The sequence below is a fragment of the Trichosurus vulpecula genome, chromosome 1, assembly GCF_011100635.1.
Source record: "Trichosurus vulpecula isolate mTriVul1 chromosome 1, mTriVul1.pri, whole genome shotgun sequence".
Taxonomy (NCBI): domain Eukaryota; kingdom Metazoa; phylum Chordata; class Mammalia; order Diprotodontia; family Phalangeridae; genus Trichosurus; species Trichosurus vulpecula.
In genome coordinates this window covers 450,515,931-450,537,407 of record NC_050573.1, presented here as the reverse complement: position 1 = coordinate 450,537,407, position 21,477 = coordinate 450,515,931, and the positions used below count along the sequence as shown (strand labels likewise).

The 21,477-nt window shown below is 36.4% G+C and overlaps 1 protein-coding gene across 1 annotated transcript in view; it reads right to left on the bottom strand.

Annotated features, from left to right (window-relative positions):
- The window catches only part of XRCC4 (X-ray repair cross complementing 4), a 379,274-nt gene that overhangs the window by 321,710 nt on the left and 36,087 nt on the right, over nt 1-21,477 (bottom strand). Inside the window, exons 2-3 of the mRNA XM_036765940.1 lie at nt 6,790-6,939; nt 475-650 (exon numbers count right to left, since the gene is read on the bottom strand). Coding sequence (XP_036621835.1) covers nt 475-650; nt 6,790-6,928 — 315 coding nt within the window. The 5' untranslated portion in view covers nt 6,929-6,939. The remainder of the gene's footprint in view (nt 1-474; nt 651-6,789; nt 6,940-21,477) is intronic.

Sequence of the window (21,477 nt, the reverse complement as noted above, 5' to 3'; positions counted from 1 at the left end):
AATCACACTTAAAGCTATTCTTTTCTGCCCTTTCATCAACACTTGCCCATGCATGTTCTGATTCTACTCTATCCAAATGTGTTACAACTTCTAAGTTGACTTTGACAAAACTACTCCATCACACAAATATCTATAAAATACCTGGCATCATCATGAAGAATATCACTGACAAAATATAATCATTTAATTACTTATAAATTCTGTCCCTTGATGAAATATACATAAAAATACCTTTTGAAAAAAAATACAGTGTTAATATTAAACATTGAGAAATTTATTACTGAAATAATTTTTACAAATCCTTGATTTGAAGCTTTTTGATGCAATATTTTTAACTGTACCTACACTCAGAAATTAGAGCTTATGAGCCGTATGTTCTGATCACAATGTTCTATTTGCTTTCTATTGCCAACATAATTCTAGTTGAGAGTTTTGACATTTTATCATGAGAAATATTATGAAAATTTTACTTACAGAAACATCTTTCAGGCTTTTTTCATAGGAGAAATGGCAGTTCTCTTTAGAAAAATCAAATTTGTACACATTGGCTGGTTCTGTTCCCAGTACCAATGCTTTTCTCAGTTCATCAACATACTTTTCTCTTTGCATTGCCATGTCATCAGCTTCTCTGGAAATTTCAGATGCAGTCACTATGGGAAAATAATAGTGATTTTTTAAAAAGTTTCAAAGCAAAATTCTAACTAGAGAAAATATGTATTTATCTGCTGAAAGACACTTTTCACTACTGGAACTAGCAGATATCTAAATTTAGAAAATTAATCTCAAACCCATTTAAAAATTATTTTCTAGTAAAGCAATCATCTCCATTTAATATGTTATGTCTTCCCTCATTGTCCAAGCATTTGATTTCTTACAAAAAAATTATTGTGGATTATGCTAGCATCTGGTGGAGCAAGATTTAAGGAAACTTAAAATACCTATGTATAACTGAAAGGAACCTTAAAGGCCACCTAGTCTAATCTTCTCATTTTAAAGATGAAGAAACTGAAGTCCAGACAAATTAATGTAAGTTATGCAAGGTATCACTGGTAGGAAGATTCACAGCCAGGATTTGAATCTAGATATTCTAATTCCAGCATCAACAATCCTTCTAGTAACTTAATCTGCCTCCTTAAGTAGTTAGCAAGGTAATCTATGCAACTTGTTACATAGCTCAATCCAGGGCAGATTCTTACTAACATCAAATCAAAATGTTTCTCTCTGTACCTTCCATCCAATGTCCTAGCTCTTTTTCCTATTGTAAAAATTACAGAAAAATTTTACTTCATCTTCCATATGCCTTCTTTCCCAGAATAAAAAATGCTAACTTGTTCATTCCCTCAACTGCTCCTGATATATATTTTCAGACTACTTGGTATCTTGATAACTCTCCTTTGTATTCCACTTTGTTTCTTCATCATCATCATCATCATCATCATTGTCATCATTTTAAAGACTGGGCCTCCTTATAGAGAATCTACTCACAGGCCCAGATCCACTACTGATCAGCACTGAAGCTTTGACCTGTTCCATTTTCAATCTGGGCTAATTCAAATGGGCTGAATAAGGAGGCAATCTCATGGCTCCCTTACTCCTGGAGGCTCACTATACTGGTGCCAGACTTAGTGCTAATACCCAATCAGCTTAGCCCACTGCAGTTCAAAGCCCCAGAGCTGAAGCAATCCACCAGCCACAGTCTCCTCGGTAGTCAGGATCACAGAGGCCCACCACCATGCCAGGCCAATTTCTTTCTAAATAAGTGATACTCAAAATTGGAAACAATAGTACAAATGTGGTCATCCTACTAAAAAGTGTATATCTTTCTGTAGAAGTAACATAAGTACATAATTTTTTGGAACAGAAGATATGTGATTTTGGTGGCTTCTATTGAGCTATAGTGAACTAAAAGATTCAAATGTCTTTCATGTGAAAATCTAAAGTAGAACCTAGATATATGACTTGAATTCATCTTTTTAAAATTTCATCTTGTTCGTTTCAGCTGTATGTTTCAGCCTATTATGCTGGCCATCCATTATAAGAGATAGAGCAGTAACCTTTCTATGCAACAGCGATTTCAGTGACTAAAACCAACATAAGAGAACCTGTGAAATCCGACAGGGACACAGATGTATGTATCGCCAAAGCAATATGCACAACAGTTGCTATTGCTGTGAATATGCTCACTTGGTTCTGTATCGCAAAATACAATAGACTCTCCATATAGAAGACAGAAGAAGCAAAGCATTTATTAAGACACCAAAGAACCAAATCCCAAAACCAGTAAGTCCAATCCATCATAGCAGCAAAGAAATTAGCACACATTATCACAGCAGAGAGTAGCTCCATTCCAGAGCCTTCCCCCTCTTGCTGGGGCTTTCCCACAAACACACTCACAGCACAGCGAGCTTGCCTCCTCTCTCTCCCTCAGCTCTAACTGCTCTGACCAATTTCCTTCCTGCTCCACCCTTTCTTGTTCCACTTGTTCATCAAGCTCCTCCCACCACATGTGCCTTAGGCTTCCTGTTACATATGCAGGTCAAATGGGCCTATTAATGGATGGGGAAAATCTTCACATTTACTTTACCATTACAGTGTACCACACAATTTGTGTACAGGAGATAAACAAGACAAAATGATTGAAAAAGGGAAAGGTTCATAGAAAGGCAAAAGCCAAGAAAGTACTCTGATGACAAGAGGTAAGCAAGGAAAGTATAGTCCTTAAACTTTATCCTGAATATCTACATGCAACTGACACAGAACAGATAAATGCCTTACCTAAGGTCATAAAGAAAATGTACATCAATGCCAAAAATAAAATTAGCTTTCTCATCCCACTAGAAGTATTTGATAGTATCAATTCATTTTTAAAAATTTCATTAATTTAAAAAGCCTTTGGCCCATTGAAATCTATCACAAAATTTCTCACCAAGTCTGGAAGCTTCTCTAAGAGAATACATATGTGGAAGATTGATTATTTAATGATGAGAAGATTAACAAGTTTATGTTTATGCTGTTTATGAGAAGGGTATCATAAGTTGTATTGCTATTGTTGACATTCTCATCAAGGCCATATAATAATCAGTGGGTACTTATGATCATATGACATCAAATACCAACCAACTCTAAGTTAACACAGTGCTAACACATTTGAGGAAGAAATGATAAACTCCCATCACCAAATACCAATAAAACTCCATGAGAATAGATGAAATACATTCATTGTTAATGCAAAACTAATCAATGACTCCGAAATTAAGAGGGACTCTTCAAATCTTCGGATTGGCAAAGCTGACAAAAAAGAAAATAAGAAATGTTAGAAGAGCTAAGAAAGTACTTTAGTGTACTGTTGGTAGGTCAGTGAATCTGTTCAGCCACTTTGGAAACATTTTAGAATTATGCCTAAAAAATTACTAAATTCTGCATGTCCTTTGACAAAGCAACACCACTACTAGGACTATGCCCCCAAAAGATCAAAGATATACAAAAAGTACTCGTATGTATGAAAATATTTATAGGAGCTCTTTTTGTAGTAGCAAAGATCAATGTTGTTGCTGTTTGTCCTTCATTCTTGAAGAGGACCATGACATCAAGGAGGTGATGCCAGGACATGCAAGTGGACTGGATTTAAGTGAGGGAGGGCTGTGCAAAGTCACCAACCTCACTCTCTCTTCCAGAGCCATCTAGGTCTAGTGGCAAGATATAGATCAGGACAAATAGGGATGGTCCTGCAGTGGCAAAGAACAAGAAACTAAGGGGATACCACAAACTGGGGAATGACAGAACAAATCATTTTACACAAATGTAACAGAACATATTTATTTATGTCATAAGAAATAATAAAAGAAATGGTTCCACAGAAACCTGAGAATTTTCGTATGAATTGATTCTGAGCAGAAGTAGAAGCAGAAAACAATTTACACAATAACAACATTGTAAAGACAACTTTGAAAGACTTAAGAACTCTGGTCAATGTAATGGCTAACCACAATTGCAAAAGGCCATTGATGAAGGATGCCACTGACCTCTAGACAGAAAGATAGACTCAAGATGCAGCATGAGATATATATTTTAATACAATCAATGTGGGAATTTGCTTTGCTTGACTCTGCATTTTGTTTTTCCTTTCTTTCTAGTAGGATAGAAAAATGAGGATAGAAAATAAATGCATTTTAATTAAAAATGAAAATTAAAAGGATTTAAATTTCCAGAAGCAAGGACTATTTCCCTTTTGTTTCTGGATCCACATGACCTAGCATAGCTATGTGGCACATAGTAACTTGTCTTTGCTGAGTGTTTGATTTTTTTCAACCTTTTTCTTTAAAATCTACATTTATTAATAGATCAAAAGAAGACTATAGAATAAAAAGACAGAACTTGATTTCTTATGGCTGATTGTAAAGCTTTTGCTTAATATCTTAAGCTGTCAAACCTACTAGTCTCAGACACTTACTAGCTGTGTGATACTTGGTAGGTCACTTAACCTCTGTTTGCCTCAGTTTCCTGATCTGTAAAATGGAGGTAATAATAGCACCTACCTCCCAGGGTTATTGTAAGGATCAAAGGAAAGAATAATTATAAAGCACCTAGCACTGTGTCTAGCACATAATAAATAATATATAAATGTTAGCTATTACTATTGTTATCAACTACAAATTAAGATCAATGCTGAACCTCATGTTAGATCTTTCCACACTAATTATGAATGTTGACAATTTACTGTTTTGCACATAAAATTTTTTATGAGAAACTTTTATGAAGTATACTATAATGGTTTTCTATTTAGTAAAAATGAAATATTTATGCTCATGGACTTCTTCAGATAATACTCTCTTCCTCCTAAACATTAACCCAAAAAGAATAACAAGGACGACTGACATTTTTATACTACTTTAAAGTCTGCCAGGTCCTTTACATACATTATCCCAAGTCCCTACTTCACTGCATGGCACTCAAGGAGAGGAGAGGCATCCTCCACTGTAGACTGGATTACAGCAAGGGAAATATGTTTCTAGCATCACATCTGGATAATCCCATTGAAGGACAGAACACATTTTGCCAGACAGAAGCAATGGGTTACAACAGTATTATTAGCATTATGGCTTAGCTTCAGTGGAGGTAAATATAATGCTTTGAGAAAAAGAATCTCTCTATAAGATTCTTTCCATAAAAAAATTCTTTCTGAATTCCAAACAACCAAGTTATAAACAGACTTCTGGGGAAAAAAATCTACCTCATTTACGAGAATGTATAGAATGACATTTTTATAGATTAGTAGGATGATCTAGACCGTAACAATGAAATTTAGGGAAAAATACATAAATAGCATTTGAATTCCTACAAATTACAAGGAAACTTTTTTTTTAGTTAAATGTTGATGTACATAAAATTTATTGAAATAAAAATTAATTATCCTATGTCATCAATCAATCAACAAGTATTTATTAAGTGACTCATGTGCCAGGATGTTATTCACAGTATTAAATTAGAAAAAATACCTTTCAGATAATGAATCAATATCTCAAGCATCTATAAATCTGGCTAGGTAGATACTTCCTCCAGTAAGGCATGCTAGAAACTATCTACAACTCAGTAGATGGTCTGACAATTGCTAAGGCTGAAAAATTCAGCCCTAGTTCTTACCTAGAGTTTTCTTCCAATGTCAAATATCACAGGCTGTTCAGACAAGACTAAGAGATTTAGCCCTGTTCTAAAGAGAAAAACCCCTTGCCCATCAAACATATATGTTGATGGGAAAAGGGAGAGACACAACTAGATAAATGTATATGGAGTCCACTGATGAGCAGAGATAGGATTACCTGGAAAAGGAAACAGTAATAATCCAGATTTCCTGCTCAAGAAGTGCTTCTCCAAAGCAGAAGACAATGAAGAGTTGGGGTACTCTCAGCTCATGAGTCATAGACATAGGCTGAATACTGCCCCTCAAGGGTGGGAAAAACCCAAGAACACCCCCACTGAGTGAACAGACATATTTACTTATATTCTTTTTAACAGCATAATTTAAAGAATCATATACAGCTAAAATGTGTAAATAACATCAATTGGTGATGAGTTTCTCTAAATTTAGCTAGGCTCTCAGAGGACAGACAGATGGTTGATCCCCAGCCTTTCTACCTCATTAGGTCCTGCTAGAGTTTGCACCCTTGGTTTGGCCTTCTAAAGCCCACGGTCATCTCTATGCCTTGCTGAGGCACCAAAATAGGATTACAGTGGAAGGATGAATCAATGAGTGTAAGTATTTCTATAAGATTTTGTAAAGATCTTAGAAATACTGAACAACCCTTTTAAAATACTGAAATCTTTGCTAATAATTGGATTAATAAATTCATTTGTTTAAAAGAAAATCACGGTAAAAATTGTTTCAAGTCCATTTTATATAAAAACGGCCACAATTCCTTAAATTAGCCTGGATTTTGTATCATGCGTCTTGATTAGAAAAGAATGTGACAAATGTCAAAGACCGAAGCCAAAAAAAGGAAAACATATTAGCAGTGTCTTGTAAAGAGAACATTTACTGAAAATACAGCTAATGATGTCCAGAGGTCTGAATCCCAGAGCAAAAAAAGTATTTCCTTAAGAATATATTTTGTATCATTTCCATCTTCTGTCATAAAATATAGAAAATAGCATCGGACAAGTGTTCCATTTGCAAACAAAAATAAAAATAATTAAATTATGCAGCCTTTCTCTTCTTTGAGAATCATATAAGCTTAGGCCAACATTAAGGTACTGACAAATAGTTTAAACTTGAATATTTGCTTTTGTTATTACCTGTTCCACTCCATGCTGACTGGCCATCTGTAAGGGTTATGTCAAAACCAGAGCCTAGATCTCTTTCCCAAGATACTTGTAGAAAATAAATTATGCTGGGTTCAGAAACCATATGGATTCTGCTCACATTCCGCTCCATTCTTCATTCACCTATTATGGAAAAAGAGAACAATCATTTAAATTAGTCTTTCTGTTCTCAAGGATTCTGTGCTTATTAAAAAGGAAAAAAACCCCACCAAACTCACAGTCAAAGTAGATATGGCTAAATTATAACATTACTTATCCAACAATTTAAACCATCCAGAATATAGCTGAGAAATGGAAAACCTAAAAGGTAGCTAAGATAGAGAGCACAAACTCCACACTCTCATAGAAGAGCACCAAAGGCCATTCAGAACCCATTTACTTTTATTTTGCACACAACTCTACAAGGCTTAGATATCTTGTTTTTTCAAGTCCACAGCTAATGTGAAGCTAGAAGAAGGCTGCTTAGTAATTTATGTACTAACAAAAGCAGGAAATAACAGTTCACTATGAAAAAGTCAGGAAAAAAAAAACCACTCCAAAAATGTAGTATTCTAGAGCATTGAGCAAGTGACTCAAAAAGCTCCCAATGGATGTAAGGAAGTCACTATATTATAGCACAGTACAACTGAAGATTGTGATAACCTAGGTGACTCATTAAGAAAAATGTTAGATTATGATCAGCACAATCTATTTAAGAAGTTTTTAAAAAAGTATGAAAGGTATATTAGAAAGATTTCTACCAAAATCATTTTTACTTAGTTTTTATGAGGTGGAGGTGAGCAGAGAGAGCATTACAGGAATGGGGGAGAACCTATGGCAAGAGAGGCAGAAGATGGAACATCAGCATGAAGAAAGAGTTTGGCTGAAACACTGAGTCGATGAAGGGGAAAAAAAAAGTAGAAAAGGGAATCTAAAACCAGATTGTAAAGAGTCTTAGATGGCAAAGAGAAGAGTTTATATCTGATCCTAGAAGCCAGAGAGAGAGAGCTCCTCTCATAAATTAGTGACATATTCAGGCCTGTTCTTTAGGAATATCATTTTGGCAGCTACTGGAAGGATGAATTGGAGAAGAGAGAAACTAGACCTGGGAAAAGTTACTGTTCCAATAGTCTAGGGGAAAGGTGATGAGGCAGTGAAGTAGTAGAAAGGAGGTGACACGTGAGAGATGTTGAGGAGGTAGAATCAACAAGATCTGACAAGTAATTGGCCATGAAGGATAAGAGAGAATTTAGGGGGCCTCTGAGATTGTGGATCTGGGTGATTAGAAAGATGATGGTATCCTCACCAGAAATAGGGGAGTCAGGAGGAGGGTAGAATTTTTATGCTAAGATAACAAGTTCTGTTTTAGACATTCTGAGCTTGAAATGCTGATGGGACAACCAGTTGGAAATATCCATTTGACAACTGATGAGGCATGACTGATGATGGATGCATAGAGACCAGAGATAATTAAATAGATCTGAAATCTTTCCATAGGGGCAAGATTTAAACCCACGAGAACTGATGAAATCCCTAAGAGGGAGAATTTAGAGAGAAAACAGAAGAGTGTTCAGAACCCTGAGGTATACCAAAAGTTAGGGGGTAGAATATGGATGAAAACCTAGCCAAAGAGTTTGAGAACAAGTGGCCAAGATAGACAAAAAAAAAACCTGGAGGAAGCAGATCATCAAAATCCATGAAGAAGAGAATTATCTAGGAGGAGAGGGTGATCAGTCATGCAAAATGCTGTAGAAAAGTCACAAAGAATTAAGTCCTAGAAAAAACCATTGGATGTGATAACTTTGAAATCACTGGCAACTTTGGAAAGAATAGTTTTAGTTGAATTGAGAAGTCAGAAGCCAGATTGCAAGGACTTGAGATTTGTGTGAGAAGTGGTTATTTAAGTTTTATGAACCGTTCAGATTAGATGGAAGGGAGTTGAGCCCAAATGCTTTCCTTTGGAGGGGATCCTCAAACATAGAGTAATACTATAGTCTGGAGGGCTGTACAATTCACTGGAGAAGGTGGAGGGAAGAACTTTTTTGATTGTTTAGGTACTTGGTATGAGTCCTCTAGGTTTTATATCAGGTGAAACAAAGTCTATATTTTAGGAATAGGACAGGAACTGGACCTGTGATTTCATTGGTATGGAGAACTCCCAGAAGAGGATACTCCCTGTGCTAATTCACATCACCACCTTCTCTACAACCTGGAGTCTTAGAGAATTACCTGGAGTACTGAAAGGTTAAGTGATTTACTCAGAATCACACAGCCAGTGTGTGTCAGAAGTGGTAGTTGAACCTAGATTTTCCTGGCTTTAAGGCCAGCTCACTATTCACTACTCAAGGCTGTTAACTGAGAGAACTGAAAAGGGGAATGAGGCATCTCCCCTTATGGAAGTAGCGTACAGGAATACTATGGGATAAAAAACAAAAAGATACCAACAATTTTTTTTTTTAATCTGGGCCTCTATAAAGCATCTGGGAACCTTACCATTACCCAACAATGCCTGGCCAATGATATCAATATATATCCCGCTGGTAGGGAGAACAGAGAAAGCTTTTCGGGTTCATGTTAGTCTTTAACGCTGTTAAGTCAAAGGCAAATAGATTATAAAGCTGATAATTAAAATGTAAACAGTCCTCACTAAAAAAAAATGAACTTAAGATTATTTTAAGTTCAGATTCAGGACTCTGCTTAACAATTTTAGTGGTGAGGACCAAAAAGTCAGTATTAAATGAATAATGGTTCTTTTCTGCCAAAACACTAAACTTGTCTGTTTAATTTAACTTGCATAATTCCCAACTGGGGCAAAAAAGGATCTCTTAAGGATTGTGGTAGCCTGCAGAGAACAGACTTGTCTATATAAAATTCTAGAAACACACTGCCAATTTGTTTTTTCTGTTGTTCATATGAAATCAATCAGAAGTAGTCTTACATTGGATAGTGAAGGCAACATTTACCCAGATGTGATTTTCTAGAGAATTTAGGCCTTAATTTTCCTTACAATTTAAACTTGTAAGATGATTTTGAAATGTAAAGTTTGATTGCCAAACAGTGATTAGATGCATGTTTTTGTGGAATGAATTGAAGAACTCCATGTTGGCATAGATGCCACAACTGAAAAGAGTTAATTAATGAATCATCCTAAAGGAATAATCAAGGAAAGGTAAAGTTCTTCCAGGAAAAAGGAGATTAAGAGCACATGAAGAAGAAAAAACTTTTCTTATTCATTTAGTAGTTTTATTTTTTCTTATCAGTGCTTAACATGTATTAAGTACTATAAGGTATACAAATACGCATAAGACCTAGTCTCTGCCCCTTGAGAATTTATCATTAAGAAGATTAAGATCTGTACAAGACAGGAGAGACTACAAGTTCCATATAACTGGTATACACAAAAAATCTTAAAGGCATTCAGAAGGGAAAGAGATCAATTTATTTATCTACAATAGGCTTCAGTTTTCTTAGCTGGAAAATATAGGGATTAGACCACATGATCTTTCAGAATGTCTATGTTCTTTATGGTCTAATGTTATATAACTATGACCCAATTCTAATTTAGATGTATCAGGTACTCTTAAAAGAAAAGAACGTAACATTTAAGCTGGACAAGAAAGAACTGAGTTTCAAAAAGGTGGAAGATATTCTGAAATTGCCACCAAGAGAATGGTAATCAGGAATGCTTAATGTTAAAAAGTAATGATGTATATAAGGTTATGGTTGTTGTTTAGTCATGTCCTGTGCTTCATGATCCCATTCAACATTTTCTTGGCAAAGATACTGGAATGGTTTGCCATCTCCTTCTTCAGCTAATTTTACAGATGAAGAAACTGAGCCAAACAGGGTTAAGTGACTTGCCCAGGGTCATACAGCTAACAAGACTGGGTTTCATATATTTTTAGGCAATTTAATTATTATGTTAAGAAGATTGTATAATACTTCAATGCTTCAACAGATCTGTGATTACATCCATGTGGGCATTCCTTTTTTTCAGTAAACATATTTCTTATTACTATATTGCCCATTTACAAAAATTGACCATTTATTGGGGCATAAAATCCTCATAAACACATGCAGAAAATCAGAAATATTAAAGACATCTTTTACTGACTGAAAGGCAATAAAATTACATTCAGTAAGGGCCAATGAAGAAAGAATTAAGAAATCAGTGGAAATTAAATGGCTTAATCCTGAGGAACTGATGGATCAATAAACGAAGCATAAAACAGTAGATAATTTCATAACCAATCAATGTTGTCCACCATTATGGAGGACCAGTGACGAAGCACACTACTTATCTCCTGACAGAAAGGTGAACTTAAACAGGTGCCATCTCTTAAACATATGCAAGGTGTAGAAAGGTACCTTCTCTTAGTGCACTACTGAGGTATAGTGATGTATGGCTGGATATAGAAAATTAATGTCATTGGTTGCCAAAAGAATATAATCTACCTCCCCAATGCTGTTTGAGAGCCTGGGAAGAGGGAGAGTTCTTGAACTCCTTAGTTAAAACTCAGAACGCATTTTCCCATCAAAATATTGCATTAGTTCTTAGTTGAATAATATAATTATAGCTTTAACATGACCTCAATTACACTTTAAAGAGTATTAAAATACGTAGTTCAAAAAAGAATCATGGCTGGTCATTTTTCAGTTAATACGTTGCTGTTACAATTTGCATAACATACAAGACTCTGAGTGAGAGGTTATTCATTGAGAAGAAGATCATAGAAGAGCTGGTAAAGACCACCTAGTATGATCCCCTCATTTTGAAGTTGAGGGAACTGAAGCCCAGAGAGATGAACTGATTTACTCAACATCACAAAAGAATACATCCAGATCCTTGGATAGCAAATCCAATGCTCCTTCCACGACATCATGCTGTTTCTGTGTACTACTTCCTTTCTAGTATACAATATTTATAACGTTTTAAACAAGGATTACTTGTGCAAAGAAATCGATATGGAGCAATAAAAATGCTTAATATACATTGGCATGTGCAATAATTTATGCTCCTGTTTAGAGCTTTGAAAAGCAAGGCAAGCCAACAATATAACTAATAATTCCAGGCATTCACACTCAATTATATTCAAGTATTAGCTTTTTAAAAGGCATCATAGGCTACAAAAATATTTGGAAATTTTTTATTATAAATGTGCTATACCTGAACTATTACAATAACCTTCCAAAAGGTACCCCTACCTCCAATCCACCTCACATATAGTTTCTAGGCTGAATTTTCTCATTTCTTTCATCATGTCATTATTTTCCTTAACAACTTACCATGAGTTCCACTTTCTATGATATCAAATCTAAACTCTTGCATTTAGCACAAAAGTCTTCCAACAACAAACCCCAAAACCCCAATCCCCTTGCTAAACTTCTCTTTCATTATTTCCCAACACAGTGGCTCTGCTCCAATGAAGACATTTCCTTACCAGTGCCCACCACACCTCATCCATAGTAGCCTTTATGCCTTTGCTTATGGCATTTCCCAGTTACAAAATCCTTTTCCCTCCCATGTACCAATCCATGTTTCTCACTTCTAAGAAAGAACATAAAACCAATCCCTCTTAAGAAGACTTCTCTTAGGAAGTTCATCTCATTCCAGCCATTCTGTATCCCAACCATACTTACAAACATTTTAACTTCTACCTTTAATTTTCTCTGTGTGTTTTTGATATATTAGCTCACTAAAGTCATCGTAAAATCCTCAAACAACATCTTTTTTCATTTAATGTTACTTCTTTTTCAATTCCCAAGCATTTGATTTTCTCTCCCTCTCAACACCCCCTTTTCAAATGAAAAAAACAAAAATTAAAAAACCTTGCATCATAAAAATATGCATAGTCAAGAAAGACAAACTATGGCACTGGTCGTGTTCTGAACTGGTCTTATTCTTGAATCCATCACTTTTCTGTCAGGAGACAAGTAACATGCTTCATCACTGGTCCTCCAGAGTCATGACTGTGCACAGCGTTAATCCATTATGAAATTATCTACTGTTTTATGCTATTTCTCCCTATAACTCACTGAGCTTTTCCTTCATGCATTTAAATGCTATGCTATTTGTATGTATCAACTATATATCACATACGTATTAAATATTTGTCTTAATTCATTTTATAAGCATCAAACCTCATCTTCTAATTCTAATTTCATAATGAGAGATGAACAAAAGCTACTGCCCTAAGAATAAAATTAGATTTGAGACCCATCTTGCTCAACACATGATTAAAGCACGAGTAAGAATAAGACACTAAAGTCAGTAAATGCTATCTTCTATGACTGAAGTTTTCCAGGCCCCATAAACTTACATAGACAGGATTATAAGAAATTTTCCCAGAGTAATAACTACCAAAGTAATGAAAAAGTAGCCAATCTAAAATGCAATAACAAAGAAAACTTGATAATTAGAAACTTTTATAAAATTATGCTGAAATGGAGGAGGATGTTTTGTCAGTGTTACAGAGAAGGGGCACCCAACCAGGACAGAAGTATGACAGTAATAATAACTCACATTTGACAAGCATTCAATCAACAAGCATTTATTGGTTGCTTACTATCTATATACTGTACTAAACACTGAGGATATAAGGAAAGGCAAAAATATAAACAGTACTTTTCTTCAAGGAACTTACATACATTCAAAGTGACTACAAAGTAAAAGAGAGCTAACTATATGGTGGAAGGTTCAACTGGCTGGAAAGACTATGCAGACTCCTGCAGAAGGTAGTCTTTGAGGTGAGTCATGAAGAGGGCCAGGGAAACATGAGAAAGAGGAAAAGGGGGCAAGCATTTCAGGCGCAGAGAACAACCAGTGCAAGGGAGCAGAGAAGGGAGACATGTCAAGGAAGGATGTGTGCAAGAAATAGCAAGTGAGCCAGTACATTCCTGGAACAAGGGAATGGAGTAAAGTGTGAAAAAACTAGAATAACAGGAAGGGACAAGATTAGGAAGAATTGTAAATGCCTTACAGAGGATTTATCTTTGATCCTGGAAGCAAGTGTGGCCACCACTAGTTTACTGAGTAAAGGGAGATGTGATCAGACTAACTCTGTAGGAAAATCATATCCAATTCAAGAGGCACAAAAGACAGTTGGCAGTGGTAGTAGTAACTAACATTTACATAGCATTTAAGGTTTGCAAAGTAACTGGTAAATATTAGCTGACTTTATCCTCACAACAGCCTTTGGAGGTAAGTACTATTGTTATTTACAGATGAGGAAGGTGAGACTGACAGAGGTTAAGTGCCTTGCCCAAGATTACCTAACTAGCGAGTGTCTAAAGCCGAATTTGAACTCGGGTCTTCCTAACTTCAGGTCCAATGCTCTATACACTTTACCACCTAGCTGCCTAGAGACTGTAATTCAGAAGAGTGATCAGGGCTAGCTACATAGATCTGCAAATTATCTACATACAGGTGAAAATTGAATCCGCAGAAGATTATCAAGCAAGAAAGTGCAGATGGAGAGCAAAAGAGAGTGCAAGACAGAGCCTTCTGAGTTAGAGTATGACCTGGATGAAGATCTAGAAAAGGAGACTGAGAAGGAATAATCAGACAAGTAAGAGGAGATCCAGGAGACAGCACTGTCACAAAAACCCTCAAGAGAAGAAAATATCCAGGAGAAGATGCACAGTGGTAACAAATGCTACAAAGAAGTCAAGATGAATCAAGATTGAGAAACGGTCATTACATTTACTGGAGTAAGAAAAGACTTTAGGCAAGAAGAACAATGAGGATGCTATTGCAATAACCTAGGCAAGAGGTGATCAGATGATTGGAGAAAAAGGATCAGATGGGAGAGATATGAAGGTAAGAATGGAAAGATTTAGCAATGGAATGAGAAAGAAGAATTGAGGATAATGCTGAAGTTATGAACCTGAGATATTGGAAGGATGGTATATTGCCTTTGCCAGAAATTGGCAAGTTTGGAAGAGGAGAGAAATTGAGGGGGAAAATAAAGAATTCTGTTCTGGACATTAGAAATATCCAATAGGCGACTGGTGATGTGGGATTAAAGCTCAAGAAAGGGTGATGGCTAGAATAGAGACAGCGTGATGTGGAGACAGGAAGTGGTGTAGATGCCTGGTTCCAGGCCAGATAAGGTAAAAGCTCTCAGATCAGAGTGTAGCCCCACGATTTAGGGGAAGTTCAGAAGAGCTGGAAACTATGGTCAAAGTAGAGGCAGTATGCTGAGAAGATGGCCAAGAAGTAACAAAGAGGCAGGGTTCTAGATAAGAAAAGGCAAAAGCTCATTTTATACTGGAGAAGGCAACACAAAAAGACAGAATGAATTGGCTGTGGTCAAAGAGTTAATATGCATTAGAAACAAGATAACCAAGTGGTTCAGTGGGAATTTCCTTTTGGTAATGAAGGGTGCCACCTGAACATCTTCCCTCTGTTCTAACTCTATATTCAATCTAGACAACTAAATATCAGGAAGAAGGTATGCTACTGAATGGCACATAACCACAGTCTATTCATGGCACTCATGGGCTGCTAGGTGGCACAGAGTACAGAGCAGAACTTAGGAGTCAAGAAGATCTGAGTGGGAATCCTGCCTTAAAACCTTATGTGATCCTGAGCAAATAATGTTCTTCTCTCAGACTCAGTTTCTTTAATTGTAAAATGAAGATAATAATAGCAAGTACCTCACAGGACTGTTGTGAGAATCAAATAGGACAACATTGGCAAAGTGCTTTGCAAAACTTAAAATACTCTATAAATGCTAGCTATTCTTATTGCTGTTGCCAATTAACAAATTGGCTTCCAAGTGTGCAAACTTGGGAGTTCCACAGAACCTGACCAACGACGGTCAAACAGACAGGATCCAGGTTCTGAACCTATGGAGCCTGGAGCACTACCAATTTGACACTGTCGGGAAGGTGATTTAAAAAACTTTTAGGATGTTTAAGATCTCTGTCAGCTGTCATCGTTATTACTGCATAAAAGCACAATCTTCAAGTCTTGCCCATTTCATTCCAGCACTGTCCATCCAGTAATGCCCGGGTACAGAGTATACACTCAAAAATTATACACTAAAAAAAAATTCTAGTTACATGAAAAGGAAAACAATGGAAAACCAATTTATATAAATGCATGAGAACAGCTCTGCTACGATGTTCTTTCTATGTCACAGGAGCCTTTTTTTAGGGGTAACAGTGTTATAATGAGGTCCATTTAGTACTTCTAATAATAAACATCCTTGACAAGATCCAAGACAGATCTGCCTTACAGGGAATTCCACTTTATAACAAGTCATGTTTTAGCAAGCACAAGTGTAGTTAAACCTCATTAACTCAAAACATAAGAGACTGGGGGAAAATAGAGTTTTAATTAACTGGGTATGGATTACCCAATGTTTTAATTAAAAAGCAAAGAGCATCTGTAGACTTGGAAATATGAGCTGCTTCAAATGATGCATTACTCCAATATCAGCCTCCATTTCCATGTAATATCTAAATCCTATGATTTGCTTATACAAACATTTCGACAGTTTACTATCTAGTACAACATTTATTTCATTTTGACAAGAAAGTGAGTCTATTTCAATTCTTCATGAATTATCTTCTCTATAATGATTACCTGAATACACAAGACACCTGGAAAATAAGTTTTTAAAAAGAGGTTTATGGTAAGTAAAGACCTCACTCAAAGGCCTCAGAAATCCCAGTTTTCTTTAAATATTATAGATTACTAGAGTTTTTAAAGCTGCAAAGGGGCTGGTGGCACACACCTGTAATCCCTGCTACCAAGGAGGCTGAACCAGCAGATTTCTTGAGAGTTCTGAGCTGTAGTGGGCTAAGCCAATCAGGTGTCTGCATTAAGACCACCATCAATATGGTGAACCCAGGGGAGCCCCCTCACCATACACACAGAGAAGCTAGCCACTCACTGAGGAAGGGGGAAAATGGCCTCTGTCAGAAACAAGCAGGTCAAAGCTGCCACAGAGTGGGACTATACACGTATGTGGCTGTTCAAGTTCCAGCCTGGGCAAAATAAGGAGGGGAGAGGAGGGGAAGAAGGAAAATAAGGAGAGGGAAGAACAGGGAGGAAGAGAGAGAAGAAAAGAACAAAAGTGTTGTAAAGTACTTGTTGTTGTGAGAAGTATATAAGACTATTTGTTCTATCCCCTCCATTTTACAGAGACAGTCAGGCCTAGGGAGTACACATCGAATTAGCTATAGCATGAAAATTTGCATCTTCAGCATTATCTCCAGTTCAATGTTACCTTTCCCTGACAATCCTTCCTCCTCAAACTCTCCTGCTCCACATTTGAAGAATGGTTACAAGTATGGAAAGAAAACCAGTGTTATCACAAATGTAACTATTAGAAATATTAGTAAAGTTACCTTTAGACACTGTTAATAATTTCATTTGGATTGGTCCTCTTGCTTTTTTTTTTTTTTGCAACATGTGTATCTATTTTTAAAATACACAAACATGTGTATGTGTATAATAAGATAAAATGATATAGAATACATTTTTCTAAGTAAATATATCTCTACTTCCCCAAATACTCAGAGTATATTATATGATATCATATGCAATAATTAACAATAACCTGACATATAAAACATGTATTTCCTTAACTGGAAAACATAGTTCTTCCGGTTCCCAAGATGATGAAATGGTAGAATGTGCAATTTGAAATTTAGTAGGTTTCAAGTAATGTTTGGCCAAGAAAAGAGCTGTCTTTTAAGTCAGCTTCAAAGATGCAAATTATAGTAAGGGCATGCCTGAAAAAAACTAGCTCAATTACTCTGTGCTTAATTCTACTGCTCTCAAAATTCAATTATGCTCTGTAACTCTTCTACACTTTTATAGGACACTTACTATAGCAAACCATGTTATATTCCATACACAGTGTTTACGTACTCTTAAGTACAAGACATAAAAGCCACAGGCAGCTGGTTGCACTACAGGGAGTGCCCTGGGCCAAGAGTGAGGAAGACAGGAGTCTGAATTCAGCCCCAGCTACTTACTAGTTATGTGGCCCTGGGCAAGATATTCCTGTTTCTAGTGTAAAATGAGGATGCTAATAATAATGCCTACCTCTCATGGTTATTTTGAGGATTGAATAAGATAATTTTTGTTTTTAAAAAAGTGTCTAGCACCTGGTGTCTAGTGCCTGGCATATAGTAGGTACCATATTAATGCTTATTTTCATCCCTTCTTCCTCCTTTTCCCTAACAAAAAACATGCATGTGACAGCTTGGTAGGTCTATGTTCATTCAATTTTATGTCATGAATTTTGATAGACAATTTGACATATCACCAGGTTTGAACTGCAATTTTCCCCAAAATCTGGCTTGTTGAAAATCTTAGTGAGGACTATAACTAGTGTAAAATTTTTGTACCTAATAGCTTGATAGCTACGTAGTGCTGCTTGTTCCCTTTCAAATAGGTTTCATTTTAGACATGATATTTATATTGATAACAATCACTTTTTTTAGTGCTTCAGGGTTTGTAAAGCACTGTTCAACAAATAAACATTTTGTTCCTCAAAACAACCACATGAGATAAGTGCTTTTATTATTCCCCACTTATAGGTAATGAAAATAAAGCTAAGAAACATTAAGTGACTTGCCCAGGGTCACAAGACTATTAAGCTTCTGAGGCAGAATTCCTGACTCAAAGTTCAGCATGCTAGCCACTTCCTTTATTCAGGAATGATCTCTATTCAGATTACTAACTCCTGTATTGCAAAAATATTCTTAGTATGTTCTATATTGGGAAGTATTAACATAAAACATCTTAAAGAAAGTCACACTGTTGGAGCAGCTAGGTGGCGCAGTGAGTAGAGCACTGACCCTGGAGTCAGGAGGACCTGAGTTCAAATCTGGCCTCAGACACTTGACACACTTACTAACTGTGTGACCTTGGATAAGTCACTTAACCCCAATTGCCCTGCCTTCCCCACTCCAAAAAAAAAAAATATCACACTGCTCAACAAAGATTCATAACAAAGATATTGTTAAAACTTAGTTAACTTTTGCTCCTGAGGCTGGCCTTCTTCAGGTCACAAAACCTGAATTTGGTTCTCCACTCTTTAGCTAGCCTTTGAAGAAACATGTAATGTCACCAAGCCTATAGTTATCATAATTATGTGTTAACAAGTGTGAACTAATCACTTAAAAAAGAACAATTCCACAGACTCAACACCAGTTAAAGAGAAGCACCTTGCCAAAACCCCACCTAAAAGCAGGCTGTCATAAAACCCCAGCTGGAAACCATTTCTGAATTAATTCAGCTCAACAGTGCTACCATGTGCACAGCCCAGTGCTACCAGGGGATAGAAAGATGAGTAGAACATGGTTCCTGACCCAATTATAGTGAGAGGGAAGAAGAGTACAGAAGTAGGCACAATACAGGCAGAATGTGGTGAGAAAGATTTAAAGAGCGCTCCAAGGGCATTCGGAGAAAAAAAAAATACCCTAGAGCTCACTTTCAATAATAACAGGAGCTGATATTTAAAGAAATTTAGAGATTACAAGACACTTTACATGCACACTGTAATTACTTGGAACCACCCTATAAGTAAAGTAGTACTGGTATTTTTACACTTCCCTTTCACAGAAAAGGAAACTGAGGCTCAGAAAGATTAGCGGCTTTCTCCATTGTCAAGCAAGTTGTCAGAAGCGTGTCAAATCCCAGAATGGAAGTCCGAAACTCGATTCATCACCTCACTTTGCTTCTCAAAATATCTCATCACAACAATCTCATGAAGTCTAGTTGCTACATTTCTTTAAATCAATGAAGAAACAGGTTTATTTGAGCTAAGCTGTGATGGAAGGATTAAGGTTTCAACAGCTGGGGATAGAGAAAGAGAACAATTCAGGAAGAGGTAAAAGATCAAATGCCTAGAGGTAAAAGTACGGGATATGATTAAGAAGTAATCCGGTTTCAATGGAGTGTAAGCTATATGACGGGGAACAGCATAAGATGAAGCATGAAGTCTGCCTACTTTTCCTCCTGGCCACATTTATGAAGGACAGAGATGAGAGGAGCGAGGGTGGCCAGGGATTCAGTGTCTTCAAGATGGAGAATAGTGTCCATGCATCCAGAAAATGGGAGAAAAAGCATCTGAGGAAGAGGATTGGGATAAGGGGAATACTGTTAAAGGCAGACTAATATCTCTAATATGTAGACAAATATGTCTCAATTTCCCCAAATGCCCAGAGCATATTATGTAATATTATATGCAATAATTAACAACAACCTGACATATAAAACAAGAATTCAATTGGCTACAAAGATGATGAAATGGAGAATGTGCAATCTGAAATTTGGTATGTTCCAAGTAACATTTGACCAAAGAAGAAGTTGTCTTTTAAGTCAGCTTCAAAGGTGCAAATTATAGTAAAGGCAGGTCTGAAAAAAACTAGCTCAAGTGGTAAAAATTATCTATGATTGGAGTTTGGCAAGACAGAGAAGGGAGTAAGAGACCCGCAGACATTATGTCTCTCTTAATGTAGTTTTTGTCTTAGTTTTCTTAACTGTTTTATTAATCCTGCTGACTCATCTTGAGTTTGCAGCCCAATATGCTGTCTGACCGTGCTTCCCTCATCCTGTACTTGCAAAGTTGATTTTTTTAAGCCAAGTATAAGACTTAGTTATCCCTATTAGATTTCATGTTATTCATCAGGTCAGCCCAATGTTCTAGCCTGTCAAGATCTTTTAGAATCCTTACTTTATTATCCAGCATATATATCATCGCTCTCTCAAACTTGTATCATGCACAAACTGTATAATAAAAATGTTAAAAACAGATCCAAGAGCGAATCCCTGGGTCACTCCACTGGATGTATCCTTCTAAACTGACTTCTGCCCAGTACTTTGAGTCCAGTCATTCAAGCAGTGCTAAATCCACCCAACTTTACTATCACCGTAGCACAAATCTTTCTATCTTTCCACAAAAGCAACACAAAAGATAATGTCAAATACTTTGCTGAAATCCAGAGAAGTCATATTTCTTTCTTTATCTACCCGCAGGCTAGTAACCCTGTCAAATAAAGGAAATGAAGTTAGCTTAGTATGACCTATTCTTGATGAAGCCATGCTGGCCCTTCCCTTTCTAGATACTTGCTTATAAAGGTTTTTCTCTCTTTAAATATGTCCAAAGAAATGTAGTTCAATTCAATTTAATAACTATTTAGTTGTATGCAAAGTACACTATCTATGCCGGTGGGTAAGGTACAAAGATTAAACAAAATATGTTTTGTCTTAATAGAGTTTGCAATCTAGTAGTGAGATACCACACACAATAATTAGAATAGAATATATAACAGGATGAATGTATAAGAGAAGAAGCTGGCTGGTACACAGGACAGAGTGCCAGGCCAGAAGTAAGGAAGACTCATCTTCCTGAGTTCAAATTTGGACCCAGATACTTACTAGCTGTGTGATCCTAAAGAAGTCACTTAACCCTATTTGTCTCAGTTTTTCTCATCTGTAAAGTGAGCTGGAGAAGGAAATGGCTAACCCTTCCAGTATCACTTCCAAGAAAACCCCGAATGGGGTCACAAAGAGTTGGACACAACTGAGCAACATAAGGGAAGTATAGAACAATATGACAGAAGTATAAAAAATTGCACATCCCTTAATTGGTTACAAACAAAACATTATGTGCTATGGTCAACAGATAACTAATGTAGCAATTAAAACAAACCATC